General features: G+C 36.3%; 1 protein-coding gene across 3 annotated transcripts in view; it reads left to right on the top strand.

Moving 5' to 3' along the window:
• RABGAP1L (RAB GTPase activating protein 1 like) overlaps window positions 1–25710 on the top strand; it is a 684589-nt gene that overhangs the window by 54522 nt on the left and 604357 nt on the right. For all 3 annotated transcript variants that reach the window (XM_089921687.1, XM_089921608.1, XM_089921651.1), the window contains exons 2-5: window positions 6159–6329; window positions 7842–8034; window positions 16821–17031; window positions 20170–20344. In XM_089921687.1, the coding sequence (XP_089777813.1) occupies window positions 6192–6329; window positions 7842–8034; window positions 16821–17031; window positions 20170–20344 (717 nt within the window). In that variant the 5' untranslated portion in view covers window positions 6159–6191. The remainder of the gene's footprint in view (window positions 1–6158; window positions 6330–7841; window positions 8035–16820; window positions 17032–20169; window positions 20345–25710) is intronic.

The following is a 25710-nucleotide window of genomic DNA, read 5'->3' as shown; positions in this document are numbered from 1 at the left end:
AAATGCATTTTCTGCATCAATTGACATGATCATGATTTTACTTTAGCTTATTGATGTTTGATTACATTGATTTTTGTGTCAGTCTTGCATCCCTGGGGTATAATTTTTTTATACCTTGTTGGAGGTGATTTTATAATATCTTGTCTATAGTTTTCTTGTAATCTGGTTTTGGTATTAGGGTAATGTTGGCCTCATAGAATGAGTTAGGAAGTATTTCCTCTCCTGTTTTCTGGAAGAGATTATGGAGAATTGATACTATTTCTTCCTTAAATGTTTGGTCGAATTAACCAGTGAAGCCATCGGTGTCTGGTACTTTCTTTTTTGGAAGCTTATTAATTATTGTTGGTTAAATTTATTTAAAAGTATAGAGCTATTCAGGTTATCTATTTTTCCTGGTGTGAAGTTTGGTACTTTATGTCTTTCAAGGGACTGGTCCCGTTCATCTAAGTCACCAAATTTGTGGGCATAGAATGGCTTGTAGTATTCATTTATTATCCTGTTAATGTCCAGGGCGTTGGTAGTGATGACCTTCTTTCATTTTTTATATTGGTAATTTGTGTATTCTCTTTTTCTTGTTTAGCCTGGCTAGACTATCAATTTTATTTATCTTTTTAAAGAACTATCTTTTGGTTTTGATTTTTTAATTTTTTTGTATTGTTTTCTTGTTTCAATTTCATTGATTTCTGTTATATTTTTTATTTCTTTTAATCTGCTCTCTCTTTTTTTAGTTTCCTAAGGTTCCTAAGGAAGCATAAGTTTTTTATAATTTTAGGTGTTTTTTTCTTTCCTAGTATATGCATTCAGTGCAACATATTTCTAAGTACTGCTTTCACTGCGTCCCACAACCTTTGATAAACTGTATTTTCATTTTTGTTTAGTTCAAAGTATTTTAAAATTTCTCTTGAGTCATCTTCTTTGACTCATGATTATTTAGAAGTGTGTCATTTAATTTCCAAGTACTTGGGAATTTCCAAGCTATCTCTTACAGATTTCTAGCTTAATTCTATTATGGTTTGACAATATTTATACAGTTTTAATTTTTTAAAATTTGCCAAGGTATGTTTTATGGCCCAGAATATGGTCTCCCTTGGTGACTGTTCTCTGTGAGAAAGTATATTCTTTTCTTGTTAGATTAGTATTTTGTAAACGTCAGTTAGATCAAGTTGACTGATAGTGCTATTCAGGTCATCTATATCTTTGTTAATTTTCTGCCTGCTTGATCTGTCATCTCAGATAGGGATGTTGAAGTCTCCAAGTATAATAGTGGATTTGTCTGTTTCTCCTTTCAGTTCTATCAGTTTTTGCCTCAAGTACTTTAATTCTCTGTTCTTAGGTGCATACTCATTTGTTTCTTGTGTTTTCTTGGATAATTGACCCTCTTATTATTATATAATACCCCTCTTTATCTCTGATAATCTTTCTAGTTCTGAAGTCTGCTTTGTCTAAAATCAATATAGTTATTCCAGCTTTCTCTTTTTTGAATGTTAGAAATTTCTTTATTATTACTTATTATTAAGTACCAACTAAATATGCAAAAAATTTGAAGCCACCCTTCCACAACCCACTCTCCCCTCTCACACCCAAATTCCACACTTAGCTTCCAGCAATTTGTCAAAATTATCATTTAAGTGTTTCTTCCAGTTTATGGCTCCAGCAGCTTTTGCTGCAGGTAAACAGATCTCAGTCGCTGTCTCTCTTTTGCTTGCCCCCCAATTTGGAATGGCAGTTGGTCCTGTGACCTCAGTTCTCTGATGGATCCAAGAAAAGCTATTGATTTTCAGTTTGTTCAACCTTTTCTTGTTATAGGGAAAGGAGTGATGACTTCCAGGCTCTTTAGCTGATACCAGAAGTTGAATTATTTGTCTTTTTATTACTGACTTGTAAGAGTTCCTCATATAATCTGGATATTAGACCCTTATCAAATATATGACTTGCAAATATTTTCTCATCCTGTGGATTTTATTTTTACTTTCTTTATGGTATCATTTTCAGCACATTTTAAATTTTGATGTAGTCCAGTTTAACTATTTTTTTCTTTTGCCACTTGTGCTTTTGATGTCATATCAGAAACCATTCTTAACCCAAGGACATGAAGATTTACTCCTATGTTTTCTTCTAACAGTTTTATAGTTTTAGTTCTTATATTTAGGTCTGTGATCCATTTTGAATTAAGTTTTGTGTATGGTGTGAGGTTGGGGTCCAACTTCATTCTTTTGCATGTGGTTCTCTAATTGTCCCAACACCATTTATTGAAAAGACTATTCTTTCCATATTTAAATCTTATTACTTGCCTGTGGAAACATTTTAAAGTATTGACTTTGCATTCTCAGATTTTGTGTTTGTGTGCAAATTTGATAAGCATGTCATCTCTATATTGAGGTTCAAAGCAATCTTCAGTCCAATAAAGTAGCATTAGGTAAACTTCTAAAAGTATCCATAACGCCCTTCAAGGCAGAGTTTTTATGGTTGTAATGAGAGCTGTCTTAATTTTGAGTAGAATGAGAAGTGGTGAGCTGTGTTCTGGAGGGGTCACAAAATTACATATGGTAAACTAATAGTTTTCTTGTTAGCATGGCAGAATATCTGACATTCTCTTGGGCTAAAGAAAACCTCTATTATAAATGGACATCTTATTTGAATTGAGCAACCATTAGTATTCATTCGCATGCTAATTCAGGATTAACTATTAGTGTAAATATCACTTATCTAAGAAGAATGTTTTGGTGGAAGAGACAGATAAGTTTTGAAGGAGGAGAGGTGTGGGGAAAGTTCAGTGCACATAGTGATGTTCCATTGATACCAACCTTGGATCTCAAGAACAGATGAGACTTTAAGAGACAGTATAATGTAGTGTTTTAGAGCATGTACTCTGAAGTCAGACTACCTAGTTTGAATACTGGCTCCACATTTGGTAGTTGTGAGAACTTTAGCCTGATTGGGGCTTTTAACATTTTTTTCAACACATTTATTAAATACCTACTATGTACTAGACACTAAAGTAGGAATGGAATATTCCCTGGTGAACAAAACAGAGTTGGGATTGCGGGATAGCCTTAACATCAGGGGTGGCCTCAGGCTTCTCTGCCTTTCCTGTCTATATTTCATCTCATACTAACTATAGTTGACCTTTGAACAACATGGGTTTGAACTGTCTGGGTCTGCTTATACACAGATTTTTTTCAATAAATACTATAATACTACACAATCTGTGGTTGGTTGAAGCCACAGATGAGGAATCAAGGATATAGTGGGCCAGCTATGGTACTTGAGCATCTGTGGATTTTGGTGTCTGTGGTGGTTCCTAGAACCAATTCTCCATGGATACTGAGGGACACCTGTATTCTTACCCCCATACTCATTATTATGTAGCTATTGTGGCCTCCTTTCTGTTCCTCAGTAAGCCTTTTCTTACATCAAGGCTTTTGTATTTGCTATTTCTTCTACTTGAAGTTCTTTCTCCCTAGTTCTTTCCATGGTTTGCTTATTCTTATTAAATCCAAATGTCAACTGAATCCATATTGCTCCCTGCCCCTTCTCATCATCTTTTCCAGTACTTTTTCCAGTATGTGATCCTAGTTAATTTTCTTCTGTATTATTTATCACATCCATAAGAATGTTAGTTCTAAGAAGACTGGGCCTTCGTTCATCTCACTAATCATTTAGTCTCCAGTTTCCATTACAGTTTCTATCACATAGTAGGGACTCATTAAATATTTGTTGAGTGGACGAAACAAAGCTGATACCTGTAGGAGTCAGCCATATGAAGGTAGGAGATAAGAGCTAAGACCCTAAAGTGGGAAAAAACTTTCTATGACTAAAGAGCCGTAATGATAAAATGACAGAGGCAAGGGTGTGTCAGGCCTTTAAGTCCTGGCAAGGAGTTTGGATTTTATTTGAATTTTAATGAAAAGATTTTAGTCTGGAGTTTTAATGTAATCCAACTTACTTTCAAAAAGATTTCTTTGGCTGTTCTGTGAAGAGTAGATTAGGGAGAAGACTGGAGGTAGGAGATGGGTTAGGAGACTTTTATAGTAGATGAGATCATAGCTTGGATTAGGTTGGTAAAATGGATGTGGAGAAAGATGGGGATAGATGTGGGATTTATTTTGGAAGTGGGGCTGACATGACTTGGCAGTGAGAGGAATGAAGAAGTAGAGATGCATCAAGGATGATAACCAGATTTTTTGTTTGAGCAACTTGGTGGAAGGTGGTATTCTTTACTGAAATGGGAAATCTGAATAAGGAACAGCTTTGGATGGGACATTAGGAATTCCATGTGGGTCACATTTTAAGATACTGATAAGAATTCCACATGGAAATATCAAATAAAGAGTTGGATTCCAAATCAGGAGTTTAGAGGAGACATTTGGGTTAGGATAGAAATTTGGGAGTCTTTCAGCATATAGATGCTATTTAAATCCATGGCAATGAGAGATATTACTTAGAGTGTGTGGCAAGGAATCAGAAAAAAAAGCTCGGGACTTGAACTTGGGGGAATTTCCAACATTTAGAGGTCAAGTAGAGGAGTGGCAACTGAAAAAGATTTGGAGAAGCATAGGCCACAGAAAGAACACCTGGAATGTGTGATGTCTTGGCAATCACGGATTCATGGGGCAGCCTGAAGGGTAAAAACATGGCTTCTAACACATACTGCATTTTCAGAAACATATAACGTGCAAAATGAGAAAAACCTTTAGAGGACAGATGAATGTGCTTGAAGGGTTTTAAAAAGGAAGGATGTTTATATGCCTAACAAATAAATGAAGGCTAGCTAATTACACCGGCCTTGGAGTTTGCAGTAATTATCCTTTGTTTTGATATTATTAGAAACTTTGACTTTTGATAACGTTAGGAGGTAATTTTTTAAAGTGTAACTTGAAGGGGGAAGTTATTATTAATTTTTTTTTTCTGAGAGTAATGGTGTTAGTGTCACCTAATGGCAAAATGAGATATTGCAGCCGTATTTATATGAGGCAGTGAACAAAATAACCTAATTAGAAAGAGAAAAAGAACATTTATGGGGGAATTTTTGGCATGGAGCAGACTTACCATGGTTACAAGGTCCTGCGTTCTTTAGCACTGGTCTACTTGTCCTACCTCTCTGTCACATTACCCCTTTGGTCACTGAGCAGATTGGTTAATATACAGTTCTTTTTTATCTTCCAGGTTTCAGCTCAAATATTTCCCTTTCAGAGAGTCCTTTCCTACCACCTTACTTAAAGTTGTCCGTGTATTCCTTACAGCTACTCTTTGTTACATTAGGCTGTTGTATTTTCTTCATAGCCTGAGAATGATTTGGGATTACCTTACTTGCTTGTTTCCTCACTAGATGTAAGCTCCACGAGAGGAGGCAACTTGTTTGCCTTATTCGCTCATGTAACTGCAGTTGTGAGTATACTGACTGTTATATAGTGTACATGTTCAGTTAAAATTAGTTGTGTGAATATTTGAATTTCTGGAAGTGATAGAGAATGTTGAGTTTCTATGGTGTAAAGTAGAGATCTATCCAGAAAACAGAATCACACTGTATTTGATTACTGCTGCATGAATGCAATGTGAAAGCTTTGCTCCCCTCACCTCCCCTGCTTTTTTTGCCTCCTGTAGATAAGTGGCTACATGTCTGGAAAAGAAAAGATACATGGCTTAGGGTGTTGAATTCTATGTTAATTAGTCAACTTAAGTGACACAGAAAAAATATTTTAAGGTACAATACTTAGTCTTGAGGAGATAAGTTTTTGCAGACATTTAGGTTTAGTTATAAAGTAATTTCAGTGAATGTATTTTTGTTTGTGTATGAATTTGTAGATACTTCTAGCTTATTTATTATTTAGTTTTCTATTTATTAAAAAGAACAAAAAGTATTTCTAGGAGAAATATGTAGAGTGCCAAATAGTAGTAAATCCTTTTAGTTGAGATATGGTCAGGTTTGTGTTGTTTTTCAGGGAACAATATGGTTCTTTTAGCGTGGAAACTCAGGGTACATTTCCATTATGTGGCCCAGCCCAAGAAGGTAGCCTCCCTAGTTTTGAGATAATTATCTAGCCAGCAGAATTCTTCCTTGCATGAACCAATTTTAAAGGCCAAAGATTGATCAGGTACTTAATAGTTCATGTTTTTATTCACTAATTTTTGTTCTTACTCCTTGTGGTTTTGACCAGGTGGATGTGGGAAGAGAGGTTTGCAGCACTGAAATGGAGGTCAGAGCTTCATTACAGAAGATTAGTGGGTCATCGGATTCTGTGACTACACTGAACAGTGAAGAATTTGTTTTGGTTCCTCAGCATGCAGATGATACTTCTACAAAAGATGATGAAAAACCTGAACTGAAGGTATTTTTCCCTTTTCTACAAATGATATTATTTTAAATTATTATTATTATTTTTAACTAGGTGAAACTTATCTCAGGAGATATATAAAATCCAAAGGTTTTTCTTGAGTACTGACCTCGAGACTAGAATCAGTGTTTGATTTATCCAGATGCTAATTATTTGGTTTGTGTATTTTTGAAGTTTTTGCTTTCGGTTTTTTATCTTTTACTTTAGAATTCAGAAAGAAGGAATAGGAGGGAAAAAAGAAGAGAAAGGATAATTGGCAAGTTAGACTTAATGGTTAAATCTTACATAAATTTAATTTATCTGGATATTTTTGTCTCTTACTGCTGCTGGGTTTTAAAAATTAATTACATAAGTATGTAGTTATGTATTATTTTCACTTGACTTTTCTTTATGATTTTTATGTTTTAAGTCAGCTGGTAACATTCAAGTATGTGATTTAACACTTGTCTGAATATTTTTGAAGTATATGTTTTATAATTTTAGCAGTTGAGTTTTTATTTGGATGTGGTCCTTTTTCTTTTTCATGTTTTATGTTGCCTTTCCTGACTTGAAAAAAAAAAAAAAAAAAAGAACCAAATAAACCCAGGTATACATGTATGGGAAGTGCATAACCACCCTCTAGAAATAGGAAGAGAGAAATTAGCCAAAAATGCTGTATATTATTTATGTCTTTTATTTAATATTAATTATATCAAAGGTATGTTAGTATGTTAATCTAATAAAATCAATCTAATAAAATTTTATAAAAATCAGATTATTAAGTACTCATTTTACATTATGTTGAGGATATATATTTTTATAATTTTATTAATCAGTGGATTTCTTTAAATTTATTCAAATATCTGTATTTAAATAAACAGCTCTTTAAATTCATTTAACTCTGTATTTTCATATTAATGTGTTTAAGGCATTTATTTACTTAGGCTTTGTGTCTCACTTGCTTTTAAGAAGAAGATGAGTCAACTTAAGAGTAAGGAAATTAGCAGTACTCCTTGACAGCTCAAGCAAAATTTGTAAAGGAGTCAGAAATATGTTTATGCTATGATAACAAAAAATATGACCTTTTAAATGATATCAGTGCTACATATTATCTATTTAAATGTATCCATTTTCCTCTTTAAAACACATAAATTAAAAAAAAAAACAAAACATAAATTTAGGATTACCCAGTTTTTAGAATACGTTTCTAAAAGAGAAAAAGAAAAAAATAAGAAAAGAAAATATCTGTAAATAAGATCTTAGATCAGATATAGTTGGAAAATGCCTGGTATGTTTCTGAAGAATCCTTTTCTGATACTAATAATCCTCTAATTTAGTTGAGTTTATAACTCAGGATTTTATATATATCTAATGAAATTAGGTACAGCTGTATAAATTCTTGGTATTCAGTAACTATATTTAAATTTAAATATTTAGATTGTTAAAATTTCTTCTAGAAATGAAATATTTTCATTAAGTTCCAGAACCATGTTATGATTGAAACGAATTGTCTTGCTTTGTCTGTAGATAGTTTCTAATGGTGATGAACAACTGGAAAAAGCCATGGAAGAGATTTTGAGAGATTCTGAGAAAGGGCAAAGCAGCCTTCCTGTTGATTGTCCGAGTTCCAGTGAGATTTCAGACCATTCATTTGGAGATGTTTCGGCCAGCCAAATAAATAAGCCATCTCTTCAATTAATTTTGGATCCGTCGAATACAGGTACTGTATTGAACTCTTAGAAAGTATAATAGAAATGGGATAAAGTGATAATGAAAATTTTAAGATGAATATTAGAAAATTTTATTAGCTTCATTTTCTGAGATCAAGGCCAGCAGCTTTTCAGTTCCCACATTGGTTCTTATGTTTCTGTTTGTATCTCCACCTGTAAAATCAGTCTCAGTGTTCTTTGAGAACTGGCTCTATGTCTGGGCATTCATTTTACCCCTAGTACTTGGCATATAGTAGGCCCTCAATAAATACTTATTGAACAAATGAATAAATTCTTGGGTATCAAAGAACAGTGTAATGGGCACATTCTTCCATATAATGTGACTTCTTACTCAGTTTGACTACAGTTATTTCAATTACAATTTGTGAAAATTCTAAGTAAAATAACATATCAACTCCATCAGTGTAATAATACTGTAAAAGTATTTATTACAGTGTAATAAATAATATGTACGTGCATGAATGAGTAGGATTTATAGTAGGAATACCAGCTTGTAAGTCAAAATGGTTTTGGATGAAGGAAAAGCCAAACCAAACCCAACCCAACTCCTACTTCAGCTCGTTTAAACACTGGAGGTGTGGTTTGATCTGGCCTCTGGTAGTATTTCTTTGTAAACTACTCAGCTTTGATCTTCTCCATGTCATCTTTCTCCTTAACTGGCATCCTTTGTGGTCACAAAGTAGGTAGCTGCAGAAATTGATAAGTAAGGCTAGGTGATTTGTTCATGTCTGGTGACCGAGAGAAAGGCTCTGATCTTTTACCCATCGAACAAAAGTTGTGAGTTTTACTCTGATTGGACCAACTGAATCATTTTGTAGTAGTCTGGGGAATGATATGAGCCAATAGGTGGTATAGGCCTTGGTTATATTCAAACTCCTCAGTGAGTCATTCTGACAGAGGAGATGAGATCATCCTGACTGATTTAAGGCACTCACGATCCATTTCTGAATGTTCGTGTACGGTAGGTGTAGATATAGGCCAGAGTGCTACACAGTGGAAACACGGTGGCCCTACCTTACACTGTACCCCAAATTTATTCCTAGTGAATCAAATATTTAAATGGGAAAAATGAACCTTTAAGAAGAAAATAATGAGAATATTTTTGTGATTGTCAGGGTAGGAAAAGCCAAATCATAAAGGAAAAGCTACTTGCATTTTAATACATAAAAGCTTAAATCTGAATGAGAAAAGTACCATAATAAATATGGCTAAATGAGGCTCAGAGAAGATATTTGCCATGTGTTGGGGGTCCCCGAAAGTGCCCCTAGTTTAATGATTCATTATAAAGACTCGTAGGTTTCAGTGTATATTCATATTCATGGCTAGATTTAAGTTCAAGGGGACTTTATATATGTGTGTGTGTGTGTGTACACACAAGATTGGAAATAAGCCTTACAAAATATTAATTTTTTTAGTTCTTGATTGAGGGAACATGAGAGATTATATTTTTCATTGTGCTTTTCTTTATCTTTTGAATTTCTTAAATCCCTAGCCTTCGCCCCAAACCCAAAGCATACTGACATCAACATTCCTATAGTTATTTTTTTGGTTAATAGATTAATCAAAAGGAAGAAATACCTTTATCTTCTCATGTATTGAAAGCTCTGATGGGTTATTGGAATCAGTTGTCCTTTGCAATGGCCTAGATAATATTCTTATTTCTGAGCATATTTGATAGGGACCATGTATAATGTACTTGTGTGTTTTCAACACCCATTATATTAAATACATTTTTAAAAAATGTATCTTTCCCTGAAGATCTCAGTGGATAAGAATTTCCACTTTGCTTTACAAGTAAGTTTTTAAAAAGCATTCTTTCCTTGTTATATATTGTTTCTTTTCATTTTCAATGAAAAGACATATGTTTTGTGTTCTCCCCAAAATTAATATATTGAAATCCTAGTGATGGTATTAGGACGTCGGGCCTTTGGGAGGTGATTAGGTCATGAGGGCAAAGCCCTCATAATTGGGATTATGTCCTTCTAAAACAGACTCCAGAGAGCTAGCTTGTGCCTTCTGCAGTGTGAGGACACAGTGAAAAGATGCTGTCTAGAAAGTGAGCTCTCATGAGGCACCAAATCTGCCAGAGCCTCAGTCTTGGACTCCTAGCATCCAGAGCTGTGAGAAATAAATGTCTGTTGTTATAAGCCACCCATGTGGTATTTTGTTATATAGCAGCCTGAAAGAACTATGAGAAGACATTTCAGCTGCCTCTTCATAGTTGCAGTTTTTTTTTTTTGCGGTACACGGGCCTCTCACTGTTGTGGCCCCTCCCGTTGCGGAGCACAGGCTCCGGACGCGCAGGCTCAGCGGCCATGGCTCACGGGCTCAGCCGCTCCACGGCATGTGGGATCTTCCCAGACCGGGGCACGAACCCATGTCCCCTGCATCGGCAGACGGACTCTCAACCACTGCGCCACCAGGGAAGCCCATAGTTGCAGTTTTTGTTAACAGAAGAATTGTTGTGGTCGATTAAAATGACACATAACTTCAAAGGTAAGGGACTGTCTGGAAAGTATCTAGATTTAAATGGGCTAAAGTGAACATTAAAGATATGTAATTTGCCAGTGATAAATTTAGATAGATAAGGGCTTTTGTTTAAACATCATGATAACTTGTTGGTTTTTGTCATTTGGTGATCGTATGTCCTGGCTACTTGGATTCACCTCTACAGGGAATCTACTAATTTACTGTAATGTACTAAAATACTGTGTGGATACATAGATGAGTCTTCTCTCTCATGCTCTTTGTTATTCTTTGCATCTTTCTGCTAAGGAAGGGATGATGGAATTCAAAAGTATGACTTGAACAGGACTGAATTTATATTTAGGAGGATATGAATTTCTTACATCGATGTGTGATTTCACGAGATCTAAAAGTGTTGCCTTGCTAAAAATATTTTGCTGTTTGTTTGCTTAACTTCGGATTTCCACTAGTCACGAGTTTTGTCTACATGAAAGCTGCAGTTATGATACATTTAGTTGTGGATGAGATAGGATCTAAGTGGTACCCAGAGATGATGTGTGTTTGCCATTAATTGGTTGCTAAAAGGACCACTAGCTCTAAAAAATTTCATTTATTTACTGATTGATTCATTTGGCATATACTGAGTGCCTAGTCTTTTAGACACTTGTTATAAGTGCTGGGAATAAAAAGAGGATAGAACAGTTCCTTCCCTTGAAGAGCTGGTACTCTATAATTAAGGGCAGAATAAACTTCATTTTGATTTTAATTCATTCTATTTTAGACCTTTCATAGAGGCTAAGATATGATATCTGGAGTTCAGACCTAGATTTGAATCCAGGCTCTGCCTGCAGCTTGGACAAATTATTCAACTACTCTAATGATCAGTTATCTCATCTGTAAAATAGAGATAAAATAGAACCCGTTTCATAGGGATTTAGAAGTTCAAATGATACCATCCACATAAAGTATTTTGTAAAATGCCTGGCACAAAGTAAGTACCAAATAAAATGTTTGTCATCATCAATAGTTTTGGAAATCTTGAACCTCAGAATAAAATCACATACAGTTTTAGGTCAAAGCCCAGTAATTATAACATATCACTTTAAATGGGCATGGGGGGGACTTCTCTGGTGGTCCAGTGGTTAAGAGTCCGTGCTTCCACTGCAGGGGGCATGGTTTGATCCCTGGTCAGGGAACCAAGATCCCGCGTAGCGTGTGGCTCGGCCAAAAAAAAAAAAAACAAAAAAAAAACAAAGGGCATGGGGCAGGGTGTAGGCCCATTAACTCCATTGACATACCTAACCCCTGGATTTCTATGGAGCAATGTTCTTTGAATACTCTAAAGATGTTGTCCTGCTGTCTTCTCTTCTCTATCATTTCTGATGAGAAATCTGCAGTCATTTGAATCACTTATTTGTTCCCTTATTTGTAACGTGCAGTTTGTCCACTTTCAATATTTTTTTCAATATTTTTGTTTTCCAGCAGTTTGGTTATATGGGTGTGGTTTTCTTTGAATTTATCTTTGTTGGTGTTCACTGAGATTCTTGAATCTGTAAATTTATCTCTTTTTTGAAATTTAGGAAGTTTTCAGACTTTTTTTTTTTTTTTTTTTTTTGCGGTATGCGGGCCTCTCACTGTGTGGCCTCTCCCGTTGAGGAGCACAGGCTCTGGACGCGCAGGCTCAGTGGCCATGGCTCACGGGCCCAGCCGCTCTGCGGCATGTGGGATCTTCCCGGACCAGAGCACGAACCTGTGTCCCCTGTGTCAGCAGGTGGACTCTAAACCACTGCGCCACCAGGGAAGCCCTCAGACATTTTTTAGAAAATTTTTTTGTGCATAGTCTTTTTCTTTTCCCGTGACTCAGACAACAAAGCTATTAGGTATTTTCATATTTTCCTGCAATTCCTAAGGCTCTTTTCATTGTTTTCCAATCTTTTTCTTTTCTCCCTTCTTTAGTTTAGAAAATTTCTGTTGATCTGTATTTCAGTTTACTGGCCCACTATTCTGTTATCTCCTTTCTTTTGAGCCCATCCAGTGAATTTTTAATTTTAGATATTCTATTTTTCTGGTCTAAAATTCACCTTTTTACATTTTCTGTTCCTCTGCCATGGATTTTAATATTTTCACTCATTCCAGGTTTGTTCACCTTTATGTCATAGAGCATGGTTATAATACCAATTTTAAAGTCTTTGATAATTCCAGCAGCTGCATCATTTTGGGATTGGTATCTGTTGATTGCTTTTCCCTTGACAATTGGTCACCTTTTTCTATTTTTGTTTTTTTGTTTTTTTTGTTAGTTGAGTAACTGAATTGTTTTCCAGACTTTCTGAAACTTACGTTTTGAGATTCTGTTTCCAGATAAAATCCTCTGAAGAATGTTGATTTTGTTTTATTTTAGCAGGCAGTCCACTTGGTTACATCCAGACTGCAAGTTCGATCTTGCTTTCTGGTTCCAAAGTCAATCAATTCCAAAACCTTTGCTGTGCTTCTTTGGTCTGTTCCACACATGTATAGCATGGTGGTGAACCCAAGACTTGTGTTAGTTCATACACAAAATTAGGGGATTACCTTCTCCAACTCTCCTCCTCAGGATTTCCCCCATACTCTCTGGCTTCTTGGGGCCCATTTTCCTTCTTCTCTTGCATAGAAAGACAGGTTTCTCACTTCAGGACAGAGTGGTGAGAGAAAAGAAAGAAAAAAAATAGCAGAGGTTTCCTTTTCCTTTTTGAACCACAAGAGCCAAGCCCGTTTGTTTGGGTGTTCTAACCACTGAGAGGTTCCTTTTCTTCGAGTTGCGTATGCTACGGCACTCCATCCTTTCCCCCCAGCCCCACTTCCCACATAGTGGTGCAGCTCCAACACTGGGGCTGGCCTTGTGGTAGAACTGGGAGAGAAAAAAGAGAGAGAGAGAAAAGAAAGTTATAATTCCCCAAATGTTCTCTGGTTTACAGGGACTCTTTTTTTCTGTGCTTTGGCCAGAAAAATTGGATTTCTCTCACAGTTTTGTTGCTCACTGCACAGTTCTGCTACTTGGGCGGCCCGTAGGTCAAATATGGGATATAAAGGATGAAAAAATGTAAAAGGGAATTCAGTACTATACTGGTAGTTCTTCACGTTTTGACCTCTCTCCAATCTGTCTGTTGTTACTTGCTTTAAAAAAAAACAAAACAATCCTGGGCTTCCCTGGTGGCGCAGTGGTTAAGAATCCGCCTGCCAATGCAGGGGACATGGGTTCAAGCCCTGGTCCTGGAAGATCCCACATGCCGCGGAGCGACTAAGCCCGTGCACCACAACTACTGAGCCTGTGCTCTAGAGCCTGTGAGCCACAACTACTGAGCCTGTGAGCCACAACTACTGAAGCCCACACGCCTAGAACCTGTGCTCCACAGCAAGAGAATCCACCTCCATGAGAAGCCAGTGCACCACAACGAAGAGTAGTCCCCGCTCGCCGCAGCTAGAGAAAACCTGCGCACAGCAACAAAGACCCAATGCAGCCAAAAATAAATAAAATAAAATAAATTAAAAAAAATAAAAACGAGTAGTTACTTGTTTATATTCTATAAAAGTAGTTACTTTTTATATTCTGCCCAGTGTTTTCAGTTACTACATAGAAGCTATAGCAGACTTGTTACTTCAATTTGACTGGTTCAGTTTGAGGATCTTCAGTTCTGCTAGTTTTTGCTTCAAGTATTTTGAAGCTCTGGTATTAGGGGCATAGCCACTTTTTAAATTATGTTTTCCTTATAAATTGACCCTTTTATCATTGTGAAGTGTCTCTTTTTCTCCTGTTACTGTTTGTTGTTTTGAAGTCTGATTTTTCTGATATTAATATAGCCATTCTGGTTTTCTTATAATTAGTGTTTGTGTGGTATATCTGTTTATTTCCTCCCTCCCTCCCTTCCTCCCTCCCTCCCTCTCTCCCTCCCTCTCTCTCTTTCTTTCATCTTTTTTTTTGGCATTTTATTTTATTTAGTTATTTATTTTTATAAATAAATTAATTTTTTGGCTGTGTTGGGTCTTCGTTGCTGCACGGAGGCTTTCTCTAGTTGCAGTGAGCGGGGGCTGCTCTTCGTTGTGGTGTACTGGCTTCTCATGGCGGTGGCTTCTCTTGTTGCAGAGCACCGACTCTAGGCCTGCGGGGTTCAGTAGTTGTGGCATGCAGGCTCAGTAGTTGTGGCTCACGGGCTCTAGAGCGCAGGCTCAGTAGTTGTGGTGCACGGGCTTAGTTGCTCCACGGCATGTGGGATCTTCCAAGACCAGGGCTTGAACCCATGTCCCCTGCATTGGCAGGCAGATTCTTAACCACTGTGCCACCATGGAAGTTCTTCTATCTTTATGGAAGATCTTGGTGGCTGCAGTGTGGAGAATAAATTGGAGGAAAGAAAGACTGGAGGTTACTGCTGTAGTAATTTGGGTAATGACTATGGGGCCAAAGAAAAGTGGGATGGATTCAAGAGTTATTCAAGGCATGTACATCTAATGAATTCAATTTTGGACATAATGATTAATAAGATTTCCAAATGGGGATGACCAGCAGTCTGCTGTATTTTAAAGAAATTAAATGGCAAGGAAAAAGTCGTTCCCTCATATTTATAACTTTTGGTGCTCTTTAGTTTCCCTCTAGTATCATTTTCCTTTATCCCAAGGATCTTCTTTAATATTCTTGTTTTCTTATGCAAATTAGAATTAGTTGTTATATCCATCCAGGGAATATTTCATTTCAGATCTTGCATTTTTTATCTCTAGAATTTCTTTTGGTTCTTTTTTCTGTCTTCCATTTTTCTCCTTCTTTTGTTAGGTGTTTTTCTTTAATTCCTCTATCATTGTTATAATAGTTACTTTAACGGTCTTGTCTACAATTTTGTCATCTGTCTTTTTTGGATCCATTTATGTATTGTTTTTGTATTTGGGGTATACAGAGTTTCATGAATCTGTGAGCTACACAGATTTTGTAAAACATTTATTTCTTCAGAAAGCTTTTTCCCCACCTTTTCCTCTTCTGTAGAATTCCAGTTACACATACGTTAGACAATTTGAACTACTTGATCTACCGTGTTCATCAGTCACCAAAGCACAGTTTTACCATACGATCTTGCAAATAATTGTTTTTGCATAAGTACTTGCTAAATTAACAAAAATGCATATATGTATATATGTATATTCTAGACATGTTTGTATTCAGCCTTAAAATGTATTTGTAGTTTTTTATATGTCCCTTTTGAAATATATACATTGAACTGATTCAGAAGTGGAAAAAACATGTTTCAGTGATTGAAGAACATGGTAGATGAAGTACTTCATTTGAATAGCTTTAGTTTTTCAATAGAAAAAAAGTGGTGAAGGGTGCATGATTTAGTATAATATTTGGGAGCTGGAGTGGGGAGGTTGGGAATGGCTTTTGTGAATTATTTATTAATATCCTGTAAGTGTAATCCTGGTAATGAGAGTTAGAGCATGTCACAAGGATCTAGTTTGGGTGAGACAGGCTGCTTAATTTTGTACAGCGTGGATGTGGGTAGCGGGAAGAGTTGGAGATTAGCTGAATGTGGGTTTTTAGGTGGGGATGGGGAGAGTGGCAGAGGGGAAGCTTTATACTACCTGATATATGCAGATAAATACTCTCTAACCACAGTTGGGACTTTGCTACATGCATGCTGTGCTTAGAATTAAAGTGGAATTTTTTTTTTTTAAAGAATTGGGGGAAGCAATCATAGGATAATTCATCAAAATAATTATTTTGAGGAAAAATTTTTCATTGAAATACTTACATATTTTATAGAAGCCAGCAAGCTAGGAAGGAGAAAAATAAGGAGCTTGACTTTGTTGGTATTAGTATGAGATGGAACATTTTAACATTGTTGACTTTTGCTGAGGAATTTAGGCTGATTAATAAATTTGGTGCTATGCAGGATCTTTACCAGAAACACTTTTAACGGATTTTAGTTTTGTTTAATTCTCATTCGTTTTAGGATAATTCACACTGTCTTTAGTGTAGTCTTTTCTTCTTATTGTTTTATATCATTTGAACTCCGTATTTTTGATTTTTTAAAATACAAAGCTTAGAATGTTTTTTTTCTTTTCCTCTAAAGAAGTCATAGCTAAGTAAGATAATACTTTGAGAGACCTGAAGTACAAAATGGCCAGTTCCAAAACTCTAAGTTAAGATGTAGGATAAACATTAAAAGAAATGAAAACACAGAGAGACCTAAATTTTATTTGCAATTTTTCATTTGTTTTTGGGCAATAGATGAAATTATACTGTGAAGTTTTATATTAACTTTTGAGTGTTTCTTTTTTCTTTTTTCTTCAGAAATTTCTACACCGAGACCATCTTCTCCAAGTGGAATACCTGAAGAAGATAGTGTTTTATTTAACAAACTGACCTACTTAGGATGTATGAAGGTTTCTTCCCCACGTAATGAAGTGGAGGCTTTACGGGCGATGGCAACTATGAAATCTTCCAGTCAGCACCCCTTTCCTGTTACTCTGTATGTGCCAAATGTTCCGGAAGGTTCTGTGAGGTAAGCTCTAATCCTTTATTACCCCCTTAGACATGTGTGAAGTTTTTTTGGGTAGTGGTGATGATATTTTATCATAAGTGAGGCCTTGGACTTACTCTGAATTCACTTTTACTCTGTAGCCATGCAAAGTAAACATGTTTAGGTTTAGACTGTATTCCTTATTTGCAAGGGGCATTTGTAAAATTTGCTTAGAATGCTATAAATGCAACTATAACTGTCAAAATACCTATGATTTGTGTTTCACCTTGTCATATAACAGTGGTTCGGAAAACTAGAGTGATCCCTAGATTTCAAGCTCTTTACATCAGACTGGAAAGAAGCAAAATGGCTTTTTCTCACATGCTTCACTAGGAATAATATTTAATGTCATCTGAACCTTGAATTTCTTTAAATGTAAATCAGATAACTGTTATTTTCCTACATTCAGCCCTCCAGTAGCCTCCAATCACACTTGTGATTATATTTGAAATTCTTACCATGTCTGGCCCTGATGATCTGCTTTGACCTGATCTTCTGCCCTTCTCCCCTCTCTTCCCTCCCTCCTTTGCTCTCTCACTTCTTTCACTACATTTACTTCATTCATTCATTCACTTCATTCATTTGCTACATTCCAGTCATAGAAGCCTCTTTGCTCTTTCTCAAACACAGTCATGAATCCTGCCTCAGGGCCTATCAGTCAGGATTCCTACCTCAGGGCTTTTGTGTAGTCTCTACTCTGCCTAAACAAGCTTTCCTTGGTTTTCCAGTGGCTTTTTCACTTCTCTCCGGTTTCACCTCAAGAAACCTTTTTATCAAAAGAAGGCTTCTTTTTCTTCCTTCCTGTTTTTCTTAATAGGGTTTATTTTTTAGATCACTTTTAGCTTCAGAGCAAAATTGAGCACAAAGTACAGAGATTTCCCATATCCCAGATGTGCATCCCTCCACCTCCCCCAAACACCTCTCATCATCAACATCCTCTTCCACATGGTACATTTGTTACAATTTTTAATTTATTTTAAAATTGTTTATTTATTTTTGGCTGCGTTGGATCTTAGTTGCGGCACATGGGATCTTTCGTTGAGGCGCATGGGCTCTTTGTTGCGGTGCGCGGGCTCTCTAGTTGTGGTGCACGGACTCCAGAGCACGTGGGCTCTGTAGTTGTGGCGCGCGGACTCCAGAGTGCACATGTGGGCTTTGTAGTTGTGGCGCGCTGGCTTAGTTGCCCCACAGCATGTGGGATCTTAGTTTCTGGACCAGGGATCGAACCCACGTCCCCTGCATTGGAAGGCGGATTCTTAACCACTGGAGTACCAGGGAAGTCCCTACATTTGTTACAGTTGATGAACCTACATTGACATAATTTTCCAAAGTCCATAGTTTACCTTAGGGTTCACTCTTGGTGTTGTACATTCTGTGGGTTTGGACAAATATATAATGACATGTATCCACCAGTAGAATATCATACAGAGTACTTTCACTGTTTGAAAATTCCTGCCTTCTGCCTGATCATTTGTCCCTCCCTGCAACCGCTGGCAACCACTGATCTTTTCACTGTCTCCATAGTTTTGCCTTTTCCAGTAAATTATATAGTTGGAATCATGTAATAAGTAGCCCTTTCAGATTGGCTTCTTTTACTTAATAATAGGCATTTAAGAGTTCCTACATGTCTTTTTGTGGCTTGATAGCTCATTTCTTTTTAGTGCTGAATAATATGCTATTGTCTGGGTGTACCACAGTTTATTTTTCCATTTGCCTATGGAAGGACATTCTGATTGCATCCAAGTTTTGGCGATTATGAATAAAGCTTCTGTAAACATCTGTGTGCCGGGTTTTGTGTAGACGTAAGTTTTTAACTCATTTGAATAAACACCAAGGAGTGTAATTGCTAGATCCTATAGTATGGGTATATTTAGTTTTGTAAGAAACTGCCAAATTGTCAAAAGAATCCTCCTTCGATCATATGATAACTATCCCTCTTTCTTTTTACTGGGCCTTTTTTCCTTCATAGAACTTTTCTTTGACTTGATATTTTATATTTATTTGCTTATTTGTTTATTGTCTGTCTTCCTCACTAGAATATAAGTTCCGTGGGGGCAGGTTATTGGTATTTTTTCCTGCTACAGCTTCTGTCTGATAGTACTGTCTAGAGCAATATCAGTCCATAGCAGGTTTTTAGTAAATATTTGCTGAATGAACAAATAAATGAACCAGGTCTGGGAAATTAGGTTGAATGTGTCTTGAACCTATACTATTCTCTGAAGACTGATTTAATCTTTTCCAAACCCTTTCTGATTTGCCTCATTCTCTGAGGTTTAGAATGTGAGAAAAGTTCTAAGTACCAAAATAATAGCAATATAAATTTACAAGGTTTTGGTAAAAATGCTTTGACTTTTTCAGGAAAGCGTTTTGTAGGTATATTGTTTGTATGATATCTCTTAACAGTAAAAGGCATTTTGATATTTGTATCTATTGAGTTTCAAAGTGCCAAACATACCTTAACAAAGACTTAGTGTTTTGATTTGCCTCTCTATTCCTAGTAGGTCCCCCTCAGTTCTACAATTTGAGATCCTGAGGTGGTCTTGAGGTTTTGGATCAAACTAGAGCTTAGGATTTGTACAGGGAAAGTCAGAGAAATATTTGCTCCTAAGTCCCACAAACTCCTTTTACCTCTTAAATTCCATTGTTAAGTTTATCTTTGGAACCACTCTGACCTTTTTTAGGGTAAGAGAAGTCTTTGTTGAACGATGAATGACCTGGACTTGGATAAACTTACAGGTGCTGCTTTAAATAGAAATGAACTCTCCAGAGATGGTCTGTGCTATTTTTTACTGGCATTCCTCTTGCCATAACAGAACAAGACTAGCATTTAGGGATGCGTGACATTGATTTTACCAGGCAGTGTATACTTGGCTTTGAAAGTAAATGAATTCGATCATAGGACACAAAAATGAAGTAATTTTCAAAAGAAGTTGAAGAATTTGTGTGTTTGTGTGTGTGTATAGCAAAAATATGAAGATAATTGTTTTCTTGCTTTATTAGTACCAGTTTATTTTTGTGATTTTAAGATAGTTATTTTGTATGTTATTGGCATAGTAAAAGTGTTTGCCTTTGTTCTTTGATAGTTAATATTTTATCTCATTTTTCATCACTGTTCTGCAGAATCATAGACCAATCCAACAACATGGAGATAGCATCTTTTCCAATTTATAAGGTGTTATTCTGTGCACGTGGACATGATGGGACAGTAGAGAGCAATTGCTTTGCATTTACAGAGAGTTCCCATGGTTCAGAAGAATTCCAGATACATGTTTTCTCCTGTGAAATTAAAGAGGCAGTAAGTATAATATGTTGTAGCAATTCGCTATTGAGATGAATTAGGGTAATATTTTCAAACTCTAATTTCACTGTCATATAATTTAGTATGTATGACCATATACCATATTACATGAATTTGGAGTATCTTTCTGAAGAGAAAGTTAATATTTATAATGGCATAGAGCCGCATATGTAAAGCTAAATCTGATAACTCTGTGCACTAAAGTGGTTCTCTCAGTTTAACATATGTAACAGAAAAATCCCCCTTGATAAGCTTTCCTCCCACCCCACCATGGTAGTAATTGCTCAGACTTAGAAAGGAAGAATATTTTTGCCCCTCTTTTATTGTTTTGCCTAAGTTGGTTGGTCTATGTGACTTTAAAAAATGTCTGTAACAATACCTGTTTCTCTGCTGGGCCTTTCACTTAGATACTGCAGTAAGATTGTTTATTCATAGATGTCTGTGATTTTCACTGGTGATCATTTATTATGAGCACTCATTCAGAGGCTGGCTTTTGCTCTATAGAACTGGTATTAATTATAACTACAAATGCTCCCATACAGCAGGGTTGTCAACTTGTGTCCTTTGAAGATGCCAGTGAGTTCCTCTTACCAATTATTAAATGGTAGTTTATTCTTAGACTCAGAATCAAATGGCTGTTACATACATGGAGAAATTGCCTTCTTTTCTGTATCTATTGATTTCTCCCCAAATTAAAAATAATTTGCACTTTTAGAACTTTAGTACTTATACAACCATTTCAAAGGCATTATTAAATGGATTTGGATGGGCAAGGTCTCAGGTGTGTTTGCTTTTGGAAATATAAATTGTCAGCAGAAAATGCTGAAAGTAGCAGTTGTTCTATTTTCTCTTTACTATGAAACATAAATAAACCATTATATTAACAGGAGTTCTGAGAGTTTATTTCTGGCCACAACATGGGAACTCATAGAAATGTAGATTTCTGTGTGTCTGATACTAAGCGTGAGGGGTATGTCAGTTGTTATTATGCCCTGGTGATTAATTTTTTTACACTAAAATGAACATGTACAGACATAGAAGTTCTCTGTCAGAACCATGCCTGTGTAAGAAGTTCAAATTTGTTTCTTTTTGTTTGTTTTTTATATAGTTCTGAATCTATTTCATCCCAATGTGTGTATGTATATATACCTACACACACATACATAATACCTATACATACACCTATACTGACTACTTGGCCAAGTGTGTGATAGGTAGAGTGAATGAGTACAAGTATGCCTGGCACGTAGGAGGCAGTGGATATAAATATGTTGAAAGAATGTGTGTGTGTGTTTGTAAATTGGGGGGGTCTATTTCTGATCCTTACAACTCCACTACAGAAGTGGGGAAGCAAATGGTAGAGACCTGGCATTTCATGTTGGCAACCGTCATTTAGCATACCTGTGTGGATTCTGGATAACTGGTGCTCAACAGTAAGAAAGAGAACTTTGAAGAATTGGAGAACCTGCTGCTTGGAGAGGCAGAAACACTGCTGTAGAAGGAAATTGACAGGCACCTGGTTGCAAGCATTTTTCATAACTGTGATGGTATGAAACTCTCTTTTTGGATTATAGCATCTACTTGTTTATGGGGGGGGATATTTGTCATTTTTGAGAGCTTTAACAGTGGGTAAGCAGTGGATAAAACTGAGGGGGAATTCTTGGCCTGACCATTTTGGATATAGTATTAAATAGGATTAATTGTATTTCTGGAGAGGATATTTGGTACATTGTAGGTTGTGATAAAGTGATATCCATTTATTATTTAATTTTTTTGAGTAAATTTTTCAAAGTGTTACATTCTGGGACACTGGTGGTAAAATTCATTGTTTGAAGGAGAAATAAATGACAGTTTTCATTGAACTTTATTATGAGAGATCATTTCTGTAACAACCCGGTATAAATATAGGGCTTATGCCTGGCACTGCGCTAAGCATTTACTTGATACTCATGACATTTCCATAACATAGATGGTATTTATTTAGACTAGTGACCTTATGCTCCTCTTTGCCTGGAGCAGTCCTAGTTTATGCCTGTTGTCCAAGTATATTATTAAAGCACTTCATTTTATTCTCACAAGTGCTCTGGTTTGGCTGACAAATTTTATGGTTACCCTTTCCTTATCCAAAGGCTGAGAGAACAGATGATGAAGCTGGTTTCCTAAGGAAGTTTATGACTCTGAAGACCCATTTAATTTTCAGTCACAGCTTTCCTGTTGCTTTATTATAAAAAGTAAATATAGATTTTTACCTTTCAATTATGCTTTATAAAGGGATTTCTCAGTCATATAGCTTGCATTCCAGCAACCTTTGGGTTTTACTCATGCCTTTTATAGAATGTCTGACATCTTCCTCTCTCCCCTCAAAAAATAATTACTTGTCTTTTTGTTGCATTTACTGGTTGTCTAGTTATCTGGTTCCTGGAAGTTTCTTGTTATGTGGTGAAGGGACAACATTAGTCCTTAGTATTTGGGTCCCTCTTAATGGACACAGACAATTGGCAAAGATAGCTCAGGAACAGATGACTGACATTCTTATTGCTTAAATATGTACCATGCAGCAGTGGCATTAATTTGTTTTCCATTGTTTGCAGAGTCCCTGGATGAGATTTGAAGAAGTTTGTCAGTTAAAGGCAAGAAGACATCTTCTCAAGAGGGAGTAGCAGCATGGCTGCCACTACCAGTTATCACTTTGATGTGCTCTTATTTCACCATAATATGCCACAAGCAGCAGACACCAACAGTGGTAGAGGGGAAGCCCAGTGAGGGTGATGGCTTTGTTGGACCTGTGACACAAGGATTAGGGGTTCCCACAGAAGGGTTAGGACACATTTGACTTATTGCCCTGGCTGTTCTTCTGTGGGACTCTGCTGGAGTGAATCTCAATTATCTATGGCAAAAGAGTTGGGGAATCCAGCCAGAAGTATCTTGATGCTGATGATCTTTGTACAGGGAGAATGATGTGCTAGAGTTCTGCTGAAGAATTACAGACAGAGCAGAGTATCAGAAAGCACAGTGCAAAAAGCCAGAGAGGCATCTATTCCTGTTGCATCTTTATGAATATATTACACAAAACTGTTTTTAAAGATAATTAGTTGACTCTCTTTAAGAATTTATTTCTACTACTCAGTGTAACCATTTTCTTCAAAACAGATTTTGCTGTTTGTTTGTATGTTATGACATACTTACCATTATTATCAATTCTCAGTGTTGTGTTTTAGAAGCAGGTTTCTATCAGCTGGTGTTACAGGCATTCAGAGGTATTTCATAATACCAAGGGTATCATTAGGAACATCTTTACTCTTAATGCATTGGTTTTTCTTAGGGTTGCTGGTATACTACTATATAAAAGAAAACCTAATTCCTTGTATGAGAAAATATTATTGCTAAACATATATTTATTGAGATGGTATTTTAGCAAAATGCCTTATTTTGGAAATTAATTTGGAAGTTATATTTTTCTCAAATAAATTGATTTTTGTAATTAAAAAAGTTCTTGTATGATTGCCTCTTGTTTTAGCTCCTTTCAATTAGTAACATATTTGAGCAAGTTTTTAAAATTTTAACACATATTTTTCTGGGTATCTTTTATAGGATAACTTTTCTACATTTACTTTTTTGCGTGAACATTTTCTTGATAAATGTTTTTAAAAGAGTTGCTCCTTTTTCACCAATATTAGTGAAAAGGCTTTATCTTCGAAGAATTTGCTATGTTATTTTATTTTTAATTTATTTTTTAAAAATTATTTAATTATTTATTTGGCTGGGTCGGGTCTTAGTTGCGGCACATGGGATCTTTTTTTTTTTTTAATGTGGGGGTCACTTCCCAGTTACTTTATTTTTTATTTATTTATTATTTTACATCTTTATTGGAGTATAATTGCTTTACAATGGTGTGTTAGTTTCTGCTTTATAACAAAGTGAATCAGTTATACATATACATATGTCCCCATATCTCTTCCCTCTTGCGTCTCCCTCCCTCCCACCCTCCCTATCCCACCCCTCCAGGCGATCACAAAGCACTGAGCTGATCTCCCTGTGCTATGCGGCTGCTTCCCACTAGCTATCTACCTTACGTCTGGTAGTGTATATATGTCCATGCCTCTCTCGTGCTTTGTCACAGCTTACCCTTCCCCCTCCCCATATCCTCAAGTCCATTCTCTAGTAGGTCTGTGTCTTTATTCCTGTCTTACCCCTAGGTTCTTCGTGACATTTTTTTTTTCTTAAATTCCATATATATGTGTTAGCATACGGTATTTGTCTTTCTCTTTCTGACTTACTTCGCTCTGTATGACAGACTCTAGGTCTATCCACCTCATTACAAATAGCTCAATTTCATTTCTTTTTATGGCTGAGTAATATTCCATTGTATATACGTGCCACATCTTCTTTATCCATTCATCCGATGATGGACACTTAGGTTGTTTCCATATCCAGGCTATTGTAAATAGAGCTGCAATAAACATTTTGGTACATGACTGTTTTTGAATTATGGTTTTCTCAGGGTATATGCCCAGTAGTGGGATTGCTGGGTCATATGGTAGTTCTATTTGTAGTTTTTTAAGGAACCTCCATACTGTTCTCCACAGTGGCTGTATCAATTTACATTCCCACCAACAGGCGGCACATGGGATCTTTTGTTGTGGTGTGCGGGCTGTTTGTTGTGGCGTGCGGGCTTCTCTCTAGTTGCGACACGCAGGCTTAGTAGTTGCGGCATGCAGGCTGTCTAGTTGTGGTGCAGGCTCTAGAGTGCACAGGCTTAGTTGCCCCTCTGCATGTGGGATCTTAGTTCCCTGACCAGGGGTCAAACCTGCGTCCCCTGCATTGGAAGGTGGATTCTTAACCACTGGACCACCAGGGAAGTCCCCCTGTATTACTTATTTTAAGTAAACATTTCATTTAATAGCATTTCTTGGACTGTTAATGTGTAATAATTGAGAATTTGGAATATACTGAAATACAAAAGAAAATAAAAGTTACTCAGAATTCCATCAGAATTAAGATTTTGGTTTGTCTCCTTTCCACCTATCTACATGTGTCCTCCTGCCCACCTCTTCAAAAACAACAACAACTCCAAGAGATAGTTTTGTGTTTAACTAATGCTTTCTGTAGGTAGGTACTGCCTCTGGGGAAAAATTGTACTGTATTATTTGTCAATAAACCTTTTGACTTCTGCAAAGAAAATGCCTGTTCTAGATTATTGTGTGTGCGTGTGTGTTTGTGTGTGTATTTAATATTGTGACGTGTATAGAAATGTTTTCCATGGTATTATGTTTTAAATTTTTTCATGATGAAATTGGTTACCCAATTTGTTCCAATAACTATAGACATTGATAATCATCGTTTTTGAAGCTACTCTACCTTAC

This window comes from Delphinapterus leucas, chromosome 1, assembly GCF_059928025.1.
Source record: "Delphinapterus leucas isolate spDelLeu-1000000601 "Yukka" chromosome 1, BTC_Dleu_Yukka2, whole genome shotgun sequence".
Taxonomy (NCBI): Eukaryota; Metazoa; Chordata; class Mammalia; order Artiodactyla; family Monodontidae; genus Delphinapterus; species Delphinapterus leucas.
This window is presented reverse-complemented; position numbering and strand designations above follow the sequence as displayed.